At 34.7% G+C, this 18,143-nt stretch overlaps 2 protein-coding genes across 2 annotated transcripts in view; one reads left to right on the top strand and one right to left on the bottom strand.

Annotated features, from left to right (window-relative positions):
• The first annotated feature begins 1,226 nt into the window (after positions 1-1,226).
• On the top strand, positions 1,227-6,150 carry LOC112906253 (chymotrypsin-like). The gene is made up of 8 exons (XM_025980100.1): positions 1,227-1,313; positions 1,378-1,515; positions 1,756-1,856; positions 1,926-2,092; positions 2,365-2,695; positions 4,253-4,422; positions 4,733-5,010; positions 5,965-6,150. The coding sequence occupies exons 1-8, from the start codon at positions 1,236-1,238 to the stop codon at positions 6,082-6,084; spliced, it is 1,383 nt and encodes a 460-aa protein (XP_025835885.1). The 5' UTR covers positions 1,227-1,235; the 3' UTR covers positions 6,085-6,150.
• A 4,694-nt stretch (positions 6,151-10,844) lies between these two features.
• LOC108741717 (brachyurin-like) overlaps positions 10,845-18,143 on the bottom strand; it is a 16,940-nt gene continuing 9,641 nt past the window's right edge. Inside the window, exons 3-6 of the mRNA XM_025980095.1 lie at positions 13,327-13,427; positions 13,099-13,265; positions 12,499-12,773; positions 10,845-11,024 (exon numbers count right to left, since the gene is read on the bottom strand). Of these exons, the coding sequence (XP_025835880.1) occupies positions 10,905-11,024; positions 12,499-12,773; positions 13,099-13,265; positions 13,327-13,427 (663 nt within the window). The 3' untranslated portion in view covers positions 10,845-10,904. The remainder of the gene's footprint in view (positions 11,025-12,498; positions 12,774-13,098; positions 13,266-13,326; positions 13,428-18,143) is intronic.

Genomic DNA, 18,143 nt, shown 5'->3' with positions numbered 1-18,143 from the left:
TGTATTCCATTCTATTGGTTTCCTATTTTGATTTTAAATTTTAATAATATAAATTTAAGTCATACCGTTTATTTATTTTGTATAGTGTTTCGTCGGTGGTGTAAATTTTAAGTTTACTGTGAAATTTTGAAGCAAAAAAGGAGTTCCATTTGGGATTATTTTGTTGATGTTAACGATGCAAGTGCTAAATGCAAAATTTGTAACGAACTATTCGCGGAAAGGACGCACAACCAAATTAAAAAAAATTCCGCAAAAATTTACTGTTTACTTCAGTTTCCACTTCTGTTTCCGTTATGACACTTCCGTTTCTAACGCACACTACAGACGATGCGACGGGCGTGAATGCCTGCAAAGATACACTAACAATGAATTTTATTCTTTTTGGTTTGATTATAATTACAGGACGTTGTTATTTAAAATGTTTTCGGCCTTCCTTCTTAAGAAAAAATAAATAAAACAGAATGGTCATTTTCTATACATGGTATTTTTTATCCTGAACACTTCCAACTTTTTTTTTCCGTAGCGCCTATCCTACCCTTTTCCCACCCATACATAGCCGTGCTCCAAACACACTTTTAATAATCTTTTTCAATTTCCAAAGAAATCTATCCAGAGCACAAAAGTGATATATTTTTGTTAAAGGCGATCCGACCCTGCGTTGTTGTTTGTTTGTTTCATACCTTCAACGCTTTTTCCATCCTGAGCATCTGACTCCCAAGATATCGAAAATTAGCGGCTTCATGTTGTTTCTCCTCTCCAATTTCTATATTATTATAGCATTAACCTTACTTTTGCATCCCCTAAGTACCAATAATTTTGTTTTATTTTCTTTTGTTAATGCCGCTTGTATTTTACATAAATTCTATAATTCGCCCCTCCTAGATGCTTATACTGCTGTATCTTCCGCAAATTTAAGCATTCTAATCCGTATTTGCCGATTCATACAGTTGTCCTGTATTTAATAGCATTAATTGTATCTTCCATATTACAATTAAAAAGTAGCAATGAAAACGGGGAAATTTTTTTTACCTGCCTTGCTAATATTTACTACCTTACGATGTTTTCAAATTGTAAAACTAACTTGAACATCTTAGAGATTTGTTTTAGGCAACACTTATTACAAGACAATTTGAAAACATCGTTTATCAAATCGATGCTACCTGATCAAAAGCGTATCAAGAATTTTATCGACAAACAGAAGTACCTTGAAGATAACTTTATAACGAGTTTCTAATATGATATCTGCAGTATCTGTATCAGAAGCAGAGATGAAGGAAATTGGCTTAATTTTCATTACATTTTTCGTAGTAACGGTAACTTAGTGATATTAATTTAGTAGTCTAGATCAATTAAGAATTAATTTTAAGCTTTTTACAGGCTCACGTAACTAGTAATTGGTCTAAAGTTACACCTACTCATAAAATAGCTCCAACAGGACCTCATAAGCTTGCATTCTCCGAAGATATAAGGATTGTGGGAGGAAATGAAGCTTCGCCAAACTCCTTACCATATCAAGTAAGCATTCAAAATTATTTGATCAAAACTATCATACTGATCCCAAAAGTTTGATTAGCAAGGATCCAGAAAGGTTAAAATTTAGATGTAAAATGTACAGGATGTGAAATTCTGTGAGATATAGTATTTTAAAGAAATGGAATTTAATGGGACTGGAGATGCGAACGTACAGCGCGAATAAATTTGAATACCTTCAGGGCTATACTTCTGGTCTACACTAAAATATTTTTATTTATTTAGGTCTTTTTGAGGCTTATTTACGATACATACACGAGTTTCTGTGGAGCATCTCTTATATCTAGAAGATACGTGTTAACTGCTGCACATTGCTTGGTAGATGAGTAAGAAATTTGCTCTTAATTGTTATCTTAACTGCTCAATATACTTTAGCTTTTTCTTTTTCTTATTAGCCTTGTATCATTGGAAGTAATTCTGGGAGCGCATAACATTCGTCAAAGAGAATCTACCCAACAACGCATTCCAACCTCCACGTTCAAAGTACATGAACAGTATAATAATCAACCAGCGCAGAATGATTTAGGCGTCGTCTATCTTCCAACACCAGCCAATCTCAATCGTAATAATTTACTTTATACTAAACTAAATTTCAATTCGATAGGCACCGCTTCGTGGACTTTTTTTCACTTCTTCAGGTTTTCCAATGATGGTTTAATAGACATATAATGGAAGCTTGAAGAAGTTGAAATAAAGTCATTCTAAAGTGATCTCTTCCGTAATTTAATTTTTGCACTAATCATTTCTTGGATCGAATCTACTCTCTATAAACGTTCCTATAAATTCTGTAATTTATCTTTGCTTTTTTACCAAACTAATTTAAAATTTTCACAGAGTACGTTCAACTGATAGCACTTCCAAGTAGAGCTGACGTTTCAAAAAGTTTCGTAGGATCTCAAGCAGTAGCAAGTGGTTGGGGATACACTTCTCAATCTAATCCCGGTATCAGTGACGTATTACGATATATAAATGTTTCCATTATTGCAAATAACGTGTGCAGAGATGCGCTCGGTTCGCAAGTTACAAACAAAATCATTTGTTCTGGAGGAGCAGGCCGTAAAGGAGCTTGCTCTGGAGATTCAGGCGGACCTCTTGTCGTCAGTGGAAAATTGGTAAATACATATCAATTTGACAATATTAAATTGAACACATGTGAATGTGTGTATATTTATGAACCACTTTTTCACTGAAACTTTCACTACCAACCAGCGATAGATAGGTGATAATGGATAAGGGCATTGACCGTGATCAAATCACATCTCTTTCTTTCAAGTTAGAAAAATCTCATATTAAGTAACACTTCATTAAAAAAATGTTCGTAAATGTTTGAAAATTTATCCATCTATACTGTCCTTTGAGTCACCTATGAAGACAAAAAANGAAATACAAGGGTAAATTGTTATTTATATAAATACTAGCTTTTCCCTGCGGCTTCGCTCGCAGAAATTAATATTGTTTCTCCATAACCTTTTAACTCCCAATTCACCCTTACAACGTTTTAATTGTATGTAATGTCGCCATCTTATATTTCAAATACAAACGTAGCAACAACATTTCATCCTAAGGGTTGATTTTTAAAAATTGCCAAAACACGTATTAGTTATGGATCTATGAACAGCCACCTTATCAACTTGTGTGACGTCGATAAAGATAACAATGGACTTGCTATATAAGAGGTAGGCAACGGACAATTGGTCAGTGTTGTGCCAGACAATTATATTACTGAACCAAGTGGTTATTACATTGTAATTCTATTATAATTTGTAAGTCTTTTTCAATAAATAAATTTTGTTTTTAAAAATTCGTTTTCGCGAACGAAGAATAAAACTTATTTGCTTAATTTCAACAATGGGCAACCTCCGAGTAAATCCTAATTCAAATAAAATGTACCCCATGGAAACGTTGCAACCTCTTTTCATTTGATTAATAATATCAAACAGCATATATACCAAGTTTCAAGTAAATTCAACCACAAATAAAGTATGTCCCAAACAAAAATTGCTACGCCTTTTTACCTCTCCTCCCTTTTGGAGGTTGAACTTTTTAAAATGTGGAGATCTTTTAGAAATTAAATGATAGACCATTAAAACCAAGTTTCAAACAAATCTAACCACAAATAGTATATGTTCCATTTAAACAATTCAACTCCTCTTCAACACTCCTCCCTCCTAACAGAGATTGAATTTTTTAACTACTTTCAAGTAAATCGGACCAAAAACAAACATTCAATCTTTACAAACCCCTTTCAGTTTCCTAAAGAGGTTGAATTTTGTAAAATGTTGAAATAACTATGTATGTCACTAATTTTATACGAAAATGCAATAAAGCCAAGTTTCAGGTAAATCTGACTATAAATAAAACACCATACTTGACCATAGACAACATTACGTTCAGCTGTCAGTTGCGTTTTGTTACCACCATCTCCACACCAATTTTCAGCCAAATCGGTTCAGCCGTTCTTGAGTTAAAAATAGTGTAACTAAAACGACTTTCTTTTATATATATATAGATAAATCCGTGGTTACGGTACAAGNATTTATTTAGGTTGCCGTGAACCTTATTTTCGATTATTTCCAAAGTATCTGTGGAGGATCTCTTATTACCCAAAGATACGTGTTAACAGCTGCGCATTGTTTGTACGACGAGTAAGGCATTGTTAATTGTTATCTTCATTATTCGATATATTCTGTTGCATTTTGCTTTTTATTTTTCTTATTGTTAGCGGCCTTATATCATTGGAAGTAATACTAGGAGCACATAACATTGGTCACAGAGAATCTACCCAACAACGCATTCTAACATCCACATTCAAATTCCATGAAGGTTATAGTGACGAAACACTAGTAAATGATTTAGGCATCGTCTATCTTCCAACACCAGCCAATCTCAATCGTAATTACCTTTACTACTAATTTACTTTATTTTAAATTTTAATTAATTATGTCCAATTATTAAGTGACCTACTGAAGTAAAAATAAAATCACTCGATAGGCAAAGTTTCGTAGAATTTATTAAAATTTTGCCTAACTTTCCATTCAATAGTTATATATGAGAAAACGTAAAGAAGTTGAGTCATCGTAATGTAGCCTCTGCAATAAATTACTTTTGCACTTATCAATTTTTCCATCTGTTCTGCTCTCCCTATTTGTACTTTTAAATTTCATTAGTATTTTACTTTGTGTTTTAATTCCATTATTCCCAGAGTACGTTCAACTGATAACACTTCCGAGTAGAGCCGATGCTTCAAACAGTTTCGTAGGATCTCAGGCGATAATAAGTGGATGGGGATACATTTCTCAGTCTGCTACCGATATCAGTGACGTATTGCGATATGTCAATGTAAATGTTATATCAAACGACGTGTGCAAGCAAACGTTCAATTCGTTCGTTAGAAACTCAAACATTTGTTCTGGAGGAGTGGGCAAAAAAGGGGTTTGCTTTGGAGATTCAGGCGGGCCTCTTGTTGCCAGTGGAAAATTGGTAAGTACATATTCGTTTAAAATCATTAAATCAATTTTTTTTTGTGTGTATATACTCCAGGCTAGATTATTGGTAGCACTGCGTCTCCCATTGAGAATTTGAGACTTTGGGATGAGTGGTAATGGTTAAGGACAAGATATGTTTCATAACATTCTTACCTCGTTGCCATTTGCTTGTAAATATGTAATAGAGACTGAAATTTATTTTTAATATACAGAGAGAATATAAAGATAGGAGACGAAACATTAGAAGAAGTGGCTGATTTTAAGTACCTAGGAAGTCAGATAAGTTAGGACAGAAGGAGTATTAGAGATATAAAGCGTGGGATAGCGTGATTCGCTTTCAATGAAAAGAAGTCACTTCTATGCTCGCGAACGGTTAACTTAGAAATTCGAAAAAGAAAAGGTGTATGTTTGGAGCCTGGCGCTATATAGGTGCGAAACATGGACAGTGGGCGTGGCGGAATAGAAGAGGTTAAAAGCGTTCGAAATGTGGCGTTACGGGCGAATGATGAAGATAACGTTAATAGAGAAGGTTAGAAATAAAGAGATGTTAGAAAGAATAGAAGAACAAAGGATTCTATGGATGTCGATAAGAAATAGACGAGATAGGTTGGTAGGACACTTTCTCAGGCATAAATTTCTAGTCAGAGACATATTAGAGGCAGAAACAGAAATTAAGAGAAGTAGAAGTAGACCTAGATTAGATTACTGTTCACAAATTGTTAAAGATGTGGGATGTTCTAGTTTTAAAAAATTAGCTCAGGATATGAAAGAGTGGAGTTGCAATGCGTGTCCAACCAGTCTTAGGACTGATGATGAGAGATAAATATCTGTGATACATTCTACCCGCTTTTTTTCTAATCAAAACGAGTGAGTGGACATTTAAGAAAATTACTACCAATTTACTTGATATGGGTATAACAATATTGCTATTCTTTGTTGTCTGTTACAGGTTGGTGTAATTTCGTTTATAAGCAATGGTGGTTGCGATGCTGGGGATCCAAACGTCTTGTCAAGGGTAACATCATTTTTAGACTGGATCGCAGCAAATAGTGATGCTGTTATTTCTTAAGCAACTGAGTTCTTCACTGAATCAGATATTGCAAATAAACGATTATTGCTATTGAATGAAACGTTACACATATTGTATATAATATTATATATTTATATCTAACGCCAACTATTGTGGAAAGTTGTAAAAACAATAATATATCCATCATATGGCTTTATGGTGCACCGCACTAATCTAAGGCGCTCCCGTCCCGGCAAAAATATGGTTGAACAAAAACATTTCGTTATTCAGTATACAGAGCATACTGCTATATGCAATGCAAAAAGTAAAATGCATTAAGGTCAATCAATACATTAGAACATAGTTATATAAATAAAGTACAATTAGCACCAAGTGTTAGCCTAAACAAATGAAGGGATCGTAATATAGTTAACAACAGAGTCCAAAAGAAGTAGGGGACTTTTATCAAACTAAAGCAGTTGCGAAGGGAGTGATAAGGACTCATAACGCTCCAGATGGGGATTCAGTAAAAATCCCTCCGCAGGTGAATTTTAATATAACAATTCACTGCGTGATAAAACAATGTGAGTAAGGTGTCAGGTCAGGTTACAAGGAACTGCAACCGTCCATACTCGGGTGTTACAAAATTTATAATAATTTACTGATGGTTTTTTTATTTTCTTTTTGTCAATTTATACAGATATGTAGGTATTTGTTTTAGTTATTTTCGGTTTCTCTTTTTTGTCTAGATTTTATTAACCAATTTGCTTCTTAAATACGTATTAACTGAGATTATACGCAATCAGAGTAGCATTTTATAATTCTTTTAAATATTTTTTTTTCAACCAACGAGTAAGACAAAGACAATCCTCATCTTAAAATCGTGCATTTTTGCGTCAAGTTCGTAGCTCCAACTAGGGTCAGCAGTTATCTGGTTAGTATTCAACCATGAGCGAGATCGGGTTATATGTAGATAGATTGTAGGAGAGAAAGTTGGTCGCTGGAAATGTTTGGGGTTGTAGAGGGCAAGTAACAGGACACCGAGAATGCGAATCTTTGCATTTTACAGAATACGAGAAGGATAGGTTATTAGCAGCTTGAGTAGAAGAACGGAGATAGAACTTCTCGTCCCTCTGGTTTTATTTCTTTCGAAACGTAAAGGGAAGTCGTGAAGCGCGATACGCATAGAGGAAAGGACAACCAATTTTAGTGTAAAAGTCCCACTGGACCCAAGGAAGGATCCGTCTCTGGCATTTCACGTACCCTAGCAAAGAAGAGAGGGACTAGCTTGATTGACTGTGGCATTGCTGAGTCGAGAAATTCGCTGACTCTGTATTATAGCCTGAGAGAGCTTCTTTGTTTGTGCTCGTTTAACATGACACAAGTCTGTTGAAGTGTGTAGTCCACCATCTCGTGTTTTTTTGGTGTGGATCCTGACGGGTGTTGAAAAATTGTAGATCAGAAACCGTGAGTAATATAGTTACCTCGCCATAGAGAGACGTGTGCCCATGTTATCAAGTTGTCATTGCTAATCGTCTACTCCGTGTCATCCCGGATTTTTCGGAGAGAGCCGAGTCCTCCCCNAAGAAAGAATATCTATTTATTCATAAGAAAAAATATCTATTTATTTACAACACTAACTTGTACTTCAATAACAAACAATTAAGTAAACAAATTCAATGGGAGTTTTGGCTTTGCATCGTTTTAGAAAGTTTGGATAAATTTGGCTAATAACTTGTTGTTTTAAGTTTCAAGCACGACTCTAAGTTTTCATTTATTAGTTGGCTTCTTACTTTACTTTAAATTATATTCATGTAAGGGCTTGCTCGCACGAATATGTCGATTCGAAGATAGTCAGCACTCTACATGCCAACTTCTTCACCTCACTGTAGCGGTCTGGAAGACAATTGGGATGCGGTGAAAAGCGAGCACAGGCCTGACGCTGGAAGCTGGCGGAAATTTTAAAATGGCGTGGATGCGCGGTGTCAAAAGTAGGCAGTTTTAGGTATAACGATTGCAGCCCTTTTTCTTCAGTATTCCTATCAGGGGCGTAGATTAAATATTTAAAAATAGGGATCAGTGAGCAAGTAATAAGCGGACAAACAGAAGAACTAATTGTTGATGTGGGTGACAGTGAAAGAGATTTCCTATTAATATTATAATTTACGCCTACTGAAAGCTTATTTGTGTATCGGTTCCAAGTGACTTACCCAAATAGGTCATAAATGGGCAAGTACTTACGCGGCCGCTCGCCAGCTTCCTTCGTCCGACCTGAACAAGTGGCTGAGAGATAGAATCAGTGTGTAATCCTCGTTAATCAATTCAGAACGATTTTTAAATGTTTTTGTTTTTGATAAAATAAATAATATTTTTGTATGGAACTAAAGAGCCGCAGCTTCACATCCAAAGAGTCGCATGTGGCTCGCGAGCCGCAGGTTTCCGACCCCTGGTCTAGTACGTATCATGCCGGATTTCTCGCAGCGACCCGAATTCTTCCCGACGCCTCTGTACTGTTTATCCATCCCTTGTCCTTCCTTTACTGATTATTATTTTTCACCTTCACCGTCCGTTATTAGTCTGCCATCGACGACCCCGATAACGGTACTATGTCTAACCGCCCCGTTGACACCTAACTGCTGTTACTACTTTTAAGTTTTTCTATTCTGGGCTCGGGGCCGCACTTTCGGAAGGGGTACAAATTTACTTTTTTAGGTTGAAGATTTGGTATTTACTAAAAAAAAATTGTTATGCGGTTCAACACTGTCGCAGCTCGCTCAATTGAACAACATCTTGCTCTTCTTTACTCATATTATTCACCCTCTCGCTCTATACTTCTATACCCTTGACATTTTTCTAAGAAACAACCTTCACTGTCTGATTGCCTGGTTTATTTATTATTTTCATATTCTTGAATATGCGGTTCACCGACCAGGAAATCGTTACCTATATACTATAAGATTAAGAAAATTTTCCCTCTGAGAAAAGTCCGTGAAAAGTTATTTTAAATGATACCTAATAATTTCTAGTCCAAAGATCCCCTAATACAATAAAGCCCTCTGAATTTTCCTTAATGGTGTGATAGCTCTAAAACTATTACTAATTCTACTCGTTTCTGTAACTTCTACAGGAAGAAGCTTCTCCAAATTAAAAATAATAGAAAATTATTTAAGACCGGAAGACCTTCATAATTGTATTAATTAATTCTTAGTATTGGAACTAGGCATTAAAGTGATTAGCTATTCTTTTACTAAAGATTTATTTAGTACCAATAACTGTAATATTTGTCAGTTGCTTAAGAAATAACAGCATCAGTGTTTGCTGAGATCCAGTCTAAAAATGATGACACCCTTGTGAAAGCGCTNTTTAATTTGCATGTACCCATGTCCCTTTAGGTATACATATATGTAATTTATATATTCCATGTCCAACTGTAATTCTTTTCACTTTCATTTACATTATCTCTTTCTTTTACCCTTATTAAATAATCTCTATTTTTCAACCTTTACTTACTTCGTATTCTATAAGTACTGATACTTTTGACTACTCCTGACAGTAGTCGTATTATAATTTTTAAATTTAAGAAGTTTTTTTTTAATTCTCCACTTCATCCTTTTGTTACACTTCGTCGATAACGAGTAAATTTGCAAAAAGAAATCAAATATCTAGGAATCACATCACAAGCATACGACGAAACGGCTTGTTAAAGATTTAAACATTTAGAATCGCGCGAACTTAATTTCATAAATAAACGGGCGAATTAAAACTTACAATACGGGAACACTTCTATATACATACAGAAAGTATGCCAAACGCTTCTTAGATTACCGTTCGATTTCACTAACCACAACGAAAAAACATTCACATACCACGAGACTTATTAATCGGTTTTCATTTTTTGAAACATTATACCTACTACAACATCGACATTACTCCCATCCCGAATCGCATCAAATTCATTAATTGAACCACTGAAAACAGCAACCCGATCTCAACTATCATCCTAATTCGCCAGCCACACAGACTAAGGCGGCCCGTACACCTACAATAATATTGCACAAGAGATAGATGATTGCACAATTTTATTAGCGGTGTAGGGATAATATTGAAAAATTGCGCAATGATTGAACAGAAGTTTAAAGCTTAAATTTTATTGCGCAATATGCTTTCCTTGCACTGGCGAATAATTCGGTAAAGGCAAGGAAAGGGAGAATCTTTGAGAACTTGTATTATTGCTTCACAGGTTTCCATAGTGGTAATGCTAAAAGCTTATGGGGAAATAGCAATTCTAAATTTTAAGTCCTCGGAAATATTTCCAGTTGCTAAATAACGCAAAGTTATAGATAAATGTTGATATGGTAAAATCGCCTCCTTCATAACTGTGTTTTTTTTCTCTATCAGAAGTTTCACTGATTGCAGCAATTCTTCGAACTTTGCAATATCCATTCACATATATTTTTTGTAATCGTGAGTGTAGACTGGTCTTTTGTTAAACCATTCTTTGGCACACATTCGTTTTCTTCTTTTTTTCCTGTATTCAACAAAATCACTAGCACGGCTTCGTCATCAGACATGTTTCTCGCATGAAAATATTGACGCGAATGGCTTGTCAATCTTATTGCTAAATATTATTGCACAATAAAAATATTGTGCAAAATTATTGTAGGTGTATGGGCCGCCTAATAACATTCTACGCATTAAATCTGCATCTCTCGCATGTTACCGGAAGACCTTCATAATTGTATTACTTACTTAGTATTGGAACTAGGCATTAAAGTAATTAGATATTCTTTTACTGTTTTATATATTATATATAGATACAGGTAGAATATAGATAGATAAAGATCTATTTAGTAACAATAAATGTAATATTTGTCAGTTATTTAAGAAATAACAGCATCTGTGTTTGCTGAGATCCAGTCTAAAAATGATGACACCCTTGTGAAAGCGCTTGGATACCCAGCATAGCAACCCCATTCACCTACAAATGAAGCTACACCAACCTGTAATAGACATAACAAGGGATATTTTATTATAGCAATATTGTTGAATCTATGTAAATCATTTTCAAGCTGACTTTATTAGATTGCTGATCATTTTCACTATATCGTTTTAAATAAAAAATCAGATAGAACGGCATATTCACTGAATTATAGAACTCCTTTTGCAGATAGAAAAAGAATAAACAAATTGATATCTGCATCACATATTTACAAATGCTATGAAACAGATCTTTCACTTTGTGATTTGGCAGGTGATTCACGATGAGAGGAAATTGTAAATCTGTAAATAGGCAAATATTTACGAATATTTTTATGAATTATGGTAGAGAATAGAGGTACACTAACGCATGAATTTCTCAAAAAATTGACACGATTAACGGAAATTAAAGAATGTCCCTTACCGTACAGCTCTTGGAAAATTCAAATGGGAGTGACCATAGGAATGAAGAAAGTATGGACTGTATCTTATGCGGAAGATATAGTATTGATGATGAACAATTAAGAGTGTATGACGGAAATGATGAGAAAATTGGGAAGATACATCGCAGAAAGAGGCCTAAAGATGAACACGGATAAATCGAAAATAATGAGAGACAGAAAAGGTGGTGGAAGAGCAAAAAAAAATATTATTTACATGGGAAGGAAAAGAAATTGAAGAAGTAAAATTCACAACTACCTAGGCTACTTCATACAGAAGAACAATAGAAAGGAAGAACAAATAGGAAACTTAAAAAAAAGTGTCTGCAGTCTTAGAGAACGTATAGAGCATATCTGAAAGGAATTTCAAGGAAAGTTGGGAAAAGAAAATGTATTTATTTGGAGTACTGGTAGAAAGTATACTGATATATGGTGCGGAAAATGGGGATAGTCAGAGCATATAGTAATCGAAGGAGTACAAAACAAATACATAAAATGGATTCTCAGGCTTGATCAAACAACACCAAGCTACCTACCAAAATTAGAAACAGGCAAAGAAAAGATGGCAAATAAGACAAGAAAAATGGCGAAAAAATTAGAAAAGAGGGAAGCAATCTATTTAAAGAATACTTAAAAGTAAAAGACAAGATGTAATGTATCGGCACTTGGGTATGTGTATGCTACAAGGTCGACAAAGAAGATCAGTCTCAAGTGATAACACGAGAGAGCTGTGCTGACCGTCGAAAGGGCATATACATACGAAAGGCCGCTCTCTGTATTACGTTGGTAATGTATGTTGTATCTTCTGCATACGATTGTCTACACCAATTAAATACTTATAATTATAATTATATCAGTGGTTGATTATTGGGTTCCACCTCGTACATAACACAAGATACAATTAAATACAGTAAAAAGAAAAGGTGAAAAGGGAAAAGGACCAATAGTAGAAAAGTGGAAGTTAGAGAGGAGGAATTACTTTAGACACACACATACATCTAATGTAAATAAGAATAACAATTTTGTTAACAAAGCTATTATCTATCTATCTATTTACCAATTGATTACTGACGACAAGAGGTCCGCCTGAGTCTCCAGAGCAAATGCCTTTATCCACTCCTCCAGAACAAATTATCGAGTTGGTAATGAACGAACCGAAGTTTTCTTGACACACGTCGTTTGCTATAACCGGAACGTCGACATATCGCAATACGTCACTCAGATCGTCAGAAGAACTAGAAAACAATCCCCAACCACTTGCTACTGCCTCCGATCCTGCGAAACTATTCGAAACGTCAGCTCTACTAGGAAGTGCTATCAGTTGAACGTACTCTGCGGCAAATTTAATTTACTTTGGTAAAAAGTTACAGAGGAAGCAGAATAGACACCAAAAAATGATAAGTGCAAAAATAATCGAAGATGCTGTAGTAAGGCCGCTATTTCAAGAAGTTAATCTCATAAATTGTTTAGCTCAAGGGTATGTGTAACTAATAAAATTAAATCAACATTTGTATACCCTAAGTAAAGCCCATGCAGCCAGTCGTTACATTACTGTTCAGTGGCGTGCTTTCAATATCTCAACCACTTCTAAAAATAGCGGCCCTGTTATAGATTATAATTATAATATACAGACATTGGAAAATTAGGAGATAGTTACGATTGAGGTTGGCTGGTGTTGGAAGATAGATAACGCCTAAATCATTCTGTCCTGTTTGATTATTAAAATTTTCATGGTGTTTGAACGTTGTGCTCGAAATGAGTTGTTGGGTAGATTCAGATCGACGAAGGTTATGCGCTCCAAGTATCACTTGTGCTGATATAAGTCTAATAAAAGAATAAAAAGTAAAATGCAGATGAAGATAACAATTAAGAGCAAATGTCTTACCCATCCGCCAAACAATGTGCAGCTGTTAACACGTATCTACTGCTGATGAGAGATCCACCACAGAAATACCCTCCTTCTTTGTCATTAAGTAGCAAAGCGACCTAAATCAGTAAACATATTATATTGTATGTAGAAACCAGTCGCACCTGATGGAACAGACATTCCACTGTCGGTGGAATATGGATTGCGGTTCCTATGAATGGCTAAGAGAAGAGTATGTAGTTTTGAACTCTAATGTGTAAGCCTGAATAATAAAAGATATAAGGAAAAATATTTTAGTTTATACCTAGATCAGCAGTTTACCACGAATTTGGCTACACCCTTTCACATTTCATAAAATTAACCCAGTTTTTTCTATATGCCTCCCAGCATTTTACAAATTTAAGGAATTGTAATACATTTTACAAATTATAAGCCCTTAGATTTCTGTCCCTTCAAAATTTGACCAATCGCCCAAATTTGGGTGATTGTCACCAATGGGCCAACAAAAAAATTTCGGAATCCATTTTCGCCTTGGCTAAAACCGAACTCATAAACTTTATTGTAACATTGTGTACATAATTTCCAAAATTATATCCATATTTCATTTTCCTGCAATTAAATTCACGTAACTTTCAAAATGCGAAAGTATAATGTACAATTGCCGTTTAAATTGGATCGACTTTGCGAAACGCCAAACAGATTCACAAAAGTATGGTCGATGTAGACGGACACAGAATTCCAAAAATTCCATATAACGATAACGAAAATAAATACTATATAGAATCCAAAAAAAAAGCGATGGTAAATAAGGGACGGGGAGATTAAGATAAATGCCCACGAAGCAGCCGTGAAGTCCTAAGAATGAGGTGATCTATCGGAGCGTATTAGCCCGAGTCCAAAGGAGACCGATGATTTAATCTCGATTCACTTATATTTTTTTTTATAAAGTGCACATTACATATACAGGGTATCTCACGATGAATTATTAGAATATTTCCGAAACTATTTCGACTTAAATTTTAAAAATTAATACAATGGTGTTATTGGGTATGGTCTCCTCAATTAAAAAAACGGCGTCTATGTAGGTCTTCCGGTTATACCAGAAATTGACATCAACCTTATATATATTACGATCATTTTGAATTCTACTTATGATTCTAGAGAGACTTTCATAAAGCTTTTCTACTTCTAAAATTTACAATTTCCGAGATATTAATTTTTTTTTCAAAAAAGTAGCTCAAAGCAGTTCGTAGTGAAAAAGCATGCCCATTTTACAAAGAAAGCTGGAACAATACTCTCAGGGGAGGTGACTATACCCTCATGATTTGATTAAATATAAGCAATTGTAAANTCAAATAAACGCACTAATAAACTTTTTCACAAAATTTAGCAGATTTTGATTTTATTTCTTTCAAAAACTAGATTATAATTGTTGAAACAATAGCTGCTTGAACGCTTAAAAGAAATCAAATTTCGGTACTATTCACATATTTGATACCATCCGTAGTTGTACCTACAATCCGATACCCAGATTAAGAATGATTCCCCTGTTACTGTATTTAAGGTTGATTGAAATTTTGGAGTAACAGAAACTGAAACGACTCAAGTTGGAAATTGGATATAATGTATAATATATGTATACCTAATTTTGCAATGAAAATAGTCAGATACAAGTAATTAGAATCAGATGCTGGAAAGTTCGTCAATCACAGAATTGTTGATTGCGCGCCGGACAATTTTCACTGATAGCTAATTTTTCTATTAATATACCAAACAGTAAAACAAAGATGAATCGAGGACAAATGATTTTACATTTTCGAAAATACATATTATTATTTCACTCGATTGATAGACATATTTTCTAGTCAGATGACTTCAAACGATATTTATATGTCCATTATAAACCATATGCTCAAAAAGTTTGAGTAATGGTCACTTCATTTTTTTTTTACAAAATTCTTAACGACTGCACCCGTTGTGTATCTACCCCCAAGTAAATCGGAGTGGCTGACTCTACATCTATGATGTGTGAGAAATCCTTTATCGAAAAAATATTAAAAAATTGAGGTCAAATCATCGGTCCCTTTTACACTCTTCTCTCGGATTATATAATCGGAAATCGTCGAGTACATCACGAACTGCCGTTCAGTTCACAATTGCAACCCTGTATACCGAAATCTCTCCACAGAGAGCAAACCATCAGATTCGCGTACAGCGGATAGTTTCCTCCCGAAAGAGTAAAGGTGTCACTGTTGAACCTAATCTCCCGCAGCGGCTCTTGACTCCTACCTGATAATTTCTTGTTGGTTTCGACTTATTGTTAATTATTAAGTTAATTTAACGACTATTGTGCTGAATATATAACAAAAAAGGGACAATAGGTGTTTTAATGATAAACCTCTCGTACGTCAAGCGACCCCTTCGCAACTACGATACATTAAAGGTGTAAGAGAAATAAGTGCTGAACTTAGAGGAGGTGATACAGCACTATAAAACATGAAAATTAAGTAAATGTTTCTTTGTCCGAAAGAAAATGCAATTGAAAGTACCTACAGGTAAATTCAATTCCGACCCGATCAATACGAAAACGCAACATCTCTTTCAATCAGCTGGGAATTAGTAGCATCGGCGTTTCTTTTGTACTTTCTTTGCTCATCGATTGTTTGTTATTTGTCAGATTAGATTAATAGTTAGTATGATTGTAAGATTAGATTAATAGTTAGTGTAATTCACGATGTTACGGCCTTCCTGTAAAAGTTATTTATCCTTTTAACGTTGTCAACCTCTCATTTGCAATTAGATCAGTATATCACTAATTATTATTACAGTTTAGTATGGCAGAACTTTGTGATATGTTCCTGATGTACAGCGAACATCCTCAGCGAAGACTTCCATACCCGCGAACCACCTTAAATGGGGTACAGATGTTGCGAGAAACGAGCAATGTACACCCTACAGGGTCCTAAGCGGACGTCGACATACCGCCGCTTTAAAAAGAGAAGTCCTGGAGTTCATAGAAAACAACCTCCAATGTTGTACACGGGAAATAGAAGGGAACGTTGGTTCCACCTATATAACAGTGTAGCGATTTTTAATAGGGCAGTTGTATCCTTGTTATTTACAACGAGCCTTACTTTTTACTACTAACTGATTTCTAGCCGCGGAGTTAATTTCTGTCAATGGTTTCGACAGAGCAGTGCATCATAGGGTGTCGTTTACAGATAAATTTGCTACTTATTTAATTTATTTAGTATAGAAATCATGTGTAGTACTAAACTGTTTACGTTTTGTTGAGGATCTCGCGTAATGCATTACTATTACAATATTTTTATTATTATATTTCTGTGTACCTCGGCGCCTATGTAAATATTTCTACCAGAATTCTTTTGTATCTGTACCTTTCTATTATTTCCTGTGTAGATATTTAGAACAGTCTATTCAAGTTCTTTTGTAATCAATTCCATCATTATCAATAACCTTAAGTACTTGTACATTCCTGTAATCCCTACTAATATTTAGCTTCGCGTACTAACCGTATGCCATCCGTAATTAGCATCCTTTCCTAATTACAATTTTACGATGGGTTTTCTTCGGTGATTTGAGACTACATTTTATTTGTAAGTGTTTCTCATCTTCATAACTTTCCAATCTCATTGCTACCCTATTAGTACCCTACTTTCATCCACCAACTATTAGCCCCTTCTTCACAATTTTTTTGAAAATTTCTTTTTGATAACATAGTCAGTCATTATCCCGTCTTCCTACCTTCTGGTACTGCTTAATACACTTCATAAGTTTTATCGCCGATCATCTTTCCTTGTTAAGTTTATAAATATATTGTTGTGTTGTTGTCTTGTTATTTAGTGTTTATTCTTTCGTTATTAACTCCTCCAAAAACTCTAACAAACTATAAAGTGGCCAACATGCCAAAATCTTACGATTAGACAAACGGCAATTCTCCATCTATATAGCTACAGAGTTTTTACGTCACTAGACCCCTATATTGCCAACTCACGTACAGGACCGGCTTCGGATCTTAAACTATTTTGAGTTTCTTATTGCCCTTAACCACTCTGTTGTACTCTTTGTGCGATAATTTATAGCATCTAGTTTACACCCTCCAAAGCTCGGCACTTATTTCTATTAAACCCTTTATATACAATATCGATTAACTCCCAAGATTTTGATCAAATTTCAAACATTTCAACTATTTTCAATGCTTACTTGGTATGGTAAAGAGTTTCGTGCAGCTTCATTACCTCCTACGATCTTTATTTCTTCAGAGGATGCAAGCGAATTGGGTACTGCGGGAGCAGGTTTAATATTAGACCAATCCCTAATTACGTGAGCCTGTAAATATCTCAAAAAGTAAGTAATTTCATTCGTAAATTATTAAAAGTGTAAACTTAATGGGAAATTGGGTCACTTCAATGATTTCCGAATGTGATGTGTCTAATTAAAGATAATCACTATTTATTGAATAAAATATATACAATATACAAAAGACAAATTTAGCGGTAAAATAATTGGTTGGTTGGTACTGTCCCGGCAAAACAGCTTAGTAACTCTACTAAAACAAACTAACTAACTGGTAAACACTAGTGCTCCAACTTTCTCCTTTGTTATGGTAACAAAAATCTCTAATGGTAGTAAAATTCTTAGAATCTTTGCTGTTAAGAATACGTACATATTTAAGCCTGAGGGTTCAGATGGTCATAAAATAAGGTAAAAGTTGTTATTTTGTTTGACTTAAAGAACGTATTTCTGTTTGCTTCAAAAATGAAACAGGAATAATCGGAATATTTGAAAATAAATAGGACGTTCGGTTTCACATA

This window comes from Agrilus planipennis, unplaced genomic scaffold (genome assembly GCF_000699045.2).
Source record: "Agrilus planipennis isolate EAB-ADULT unplaced genomic scaffold, Apla_2.0 scaffold239, whole genome shotgun sequence".
NCBI classification, from domain to species: Eukaryota; Metazoa; Arthropoda; class Insecta; order Coleoptera; family Buprestidae; genus Agrilus; species Agrilus planipennis.
The sequence above is the reverse complement of the archived record's forward strand: the minus strand, read 5'-3'. Positions and strand labels throughout refer to the sequence as shown.

Excerpts from the sequence above, each read along its gene's own strand:
- LOC112906253 (XM_025980100.1), top strand. The coding sequence starts at position 1,236 with ATGATATCTGCAGTATCTGTATCAGAAGCAGAGATGAAGGAAATTGGC. Across the intron at positions 2,696-4,252 it reads AACACATGTGAATGTGTGTA|CGGCCTTATATCATTGGAAG; the intron begins TATTTATGAACC and ends TCTTATTGTTAG. Across the intron at positions 4,423-4,732 it reads AACACCAGCCAATCTCAATC|AGTACGTTCAACTGATAACA; the intron begins GTAATTACCTTT and ends CATTATTCCCAG.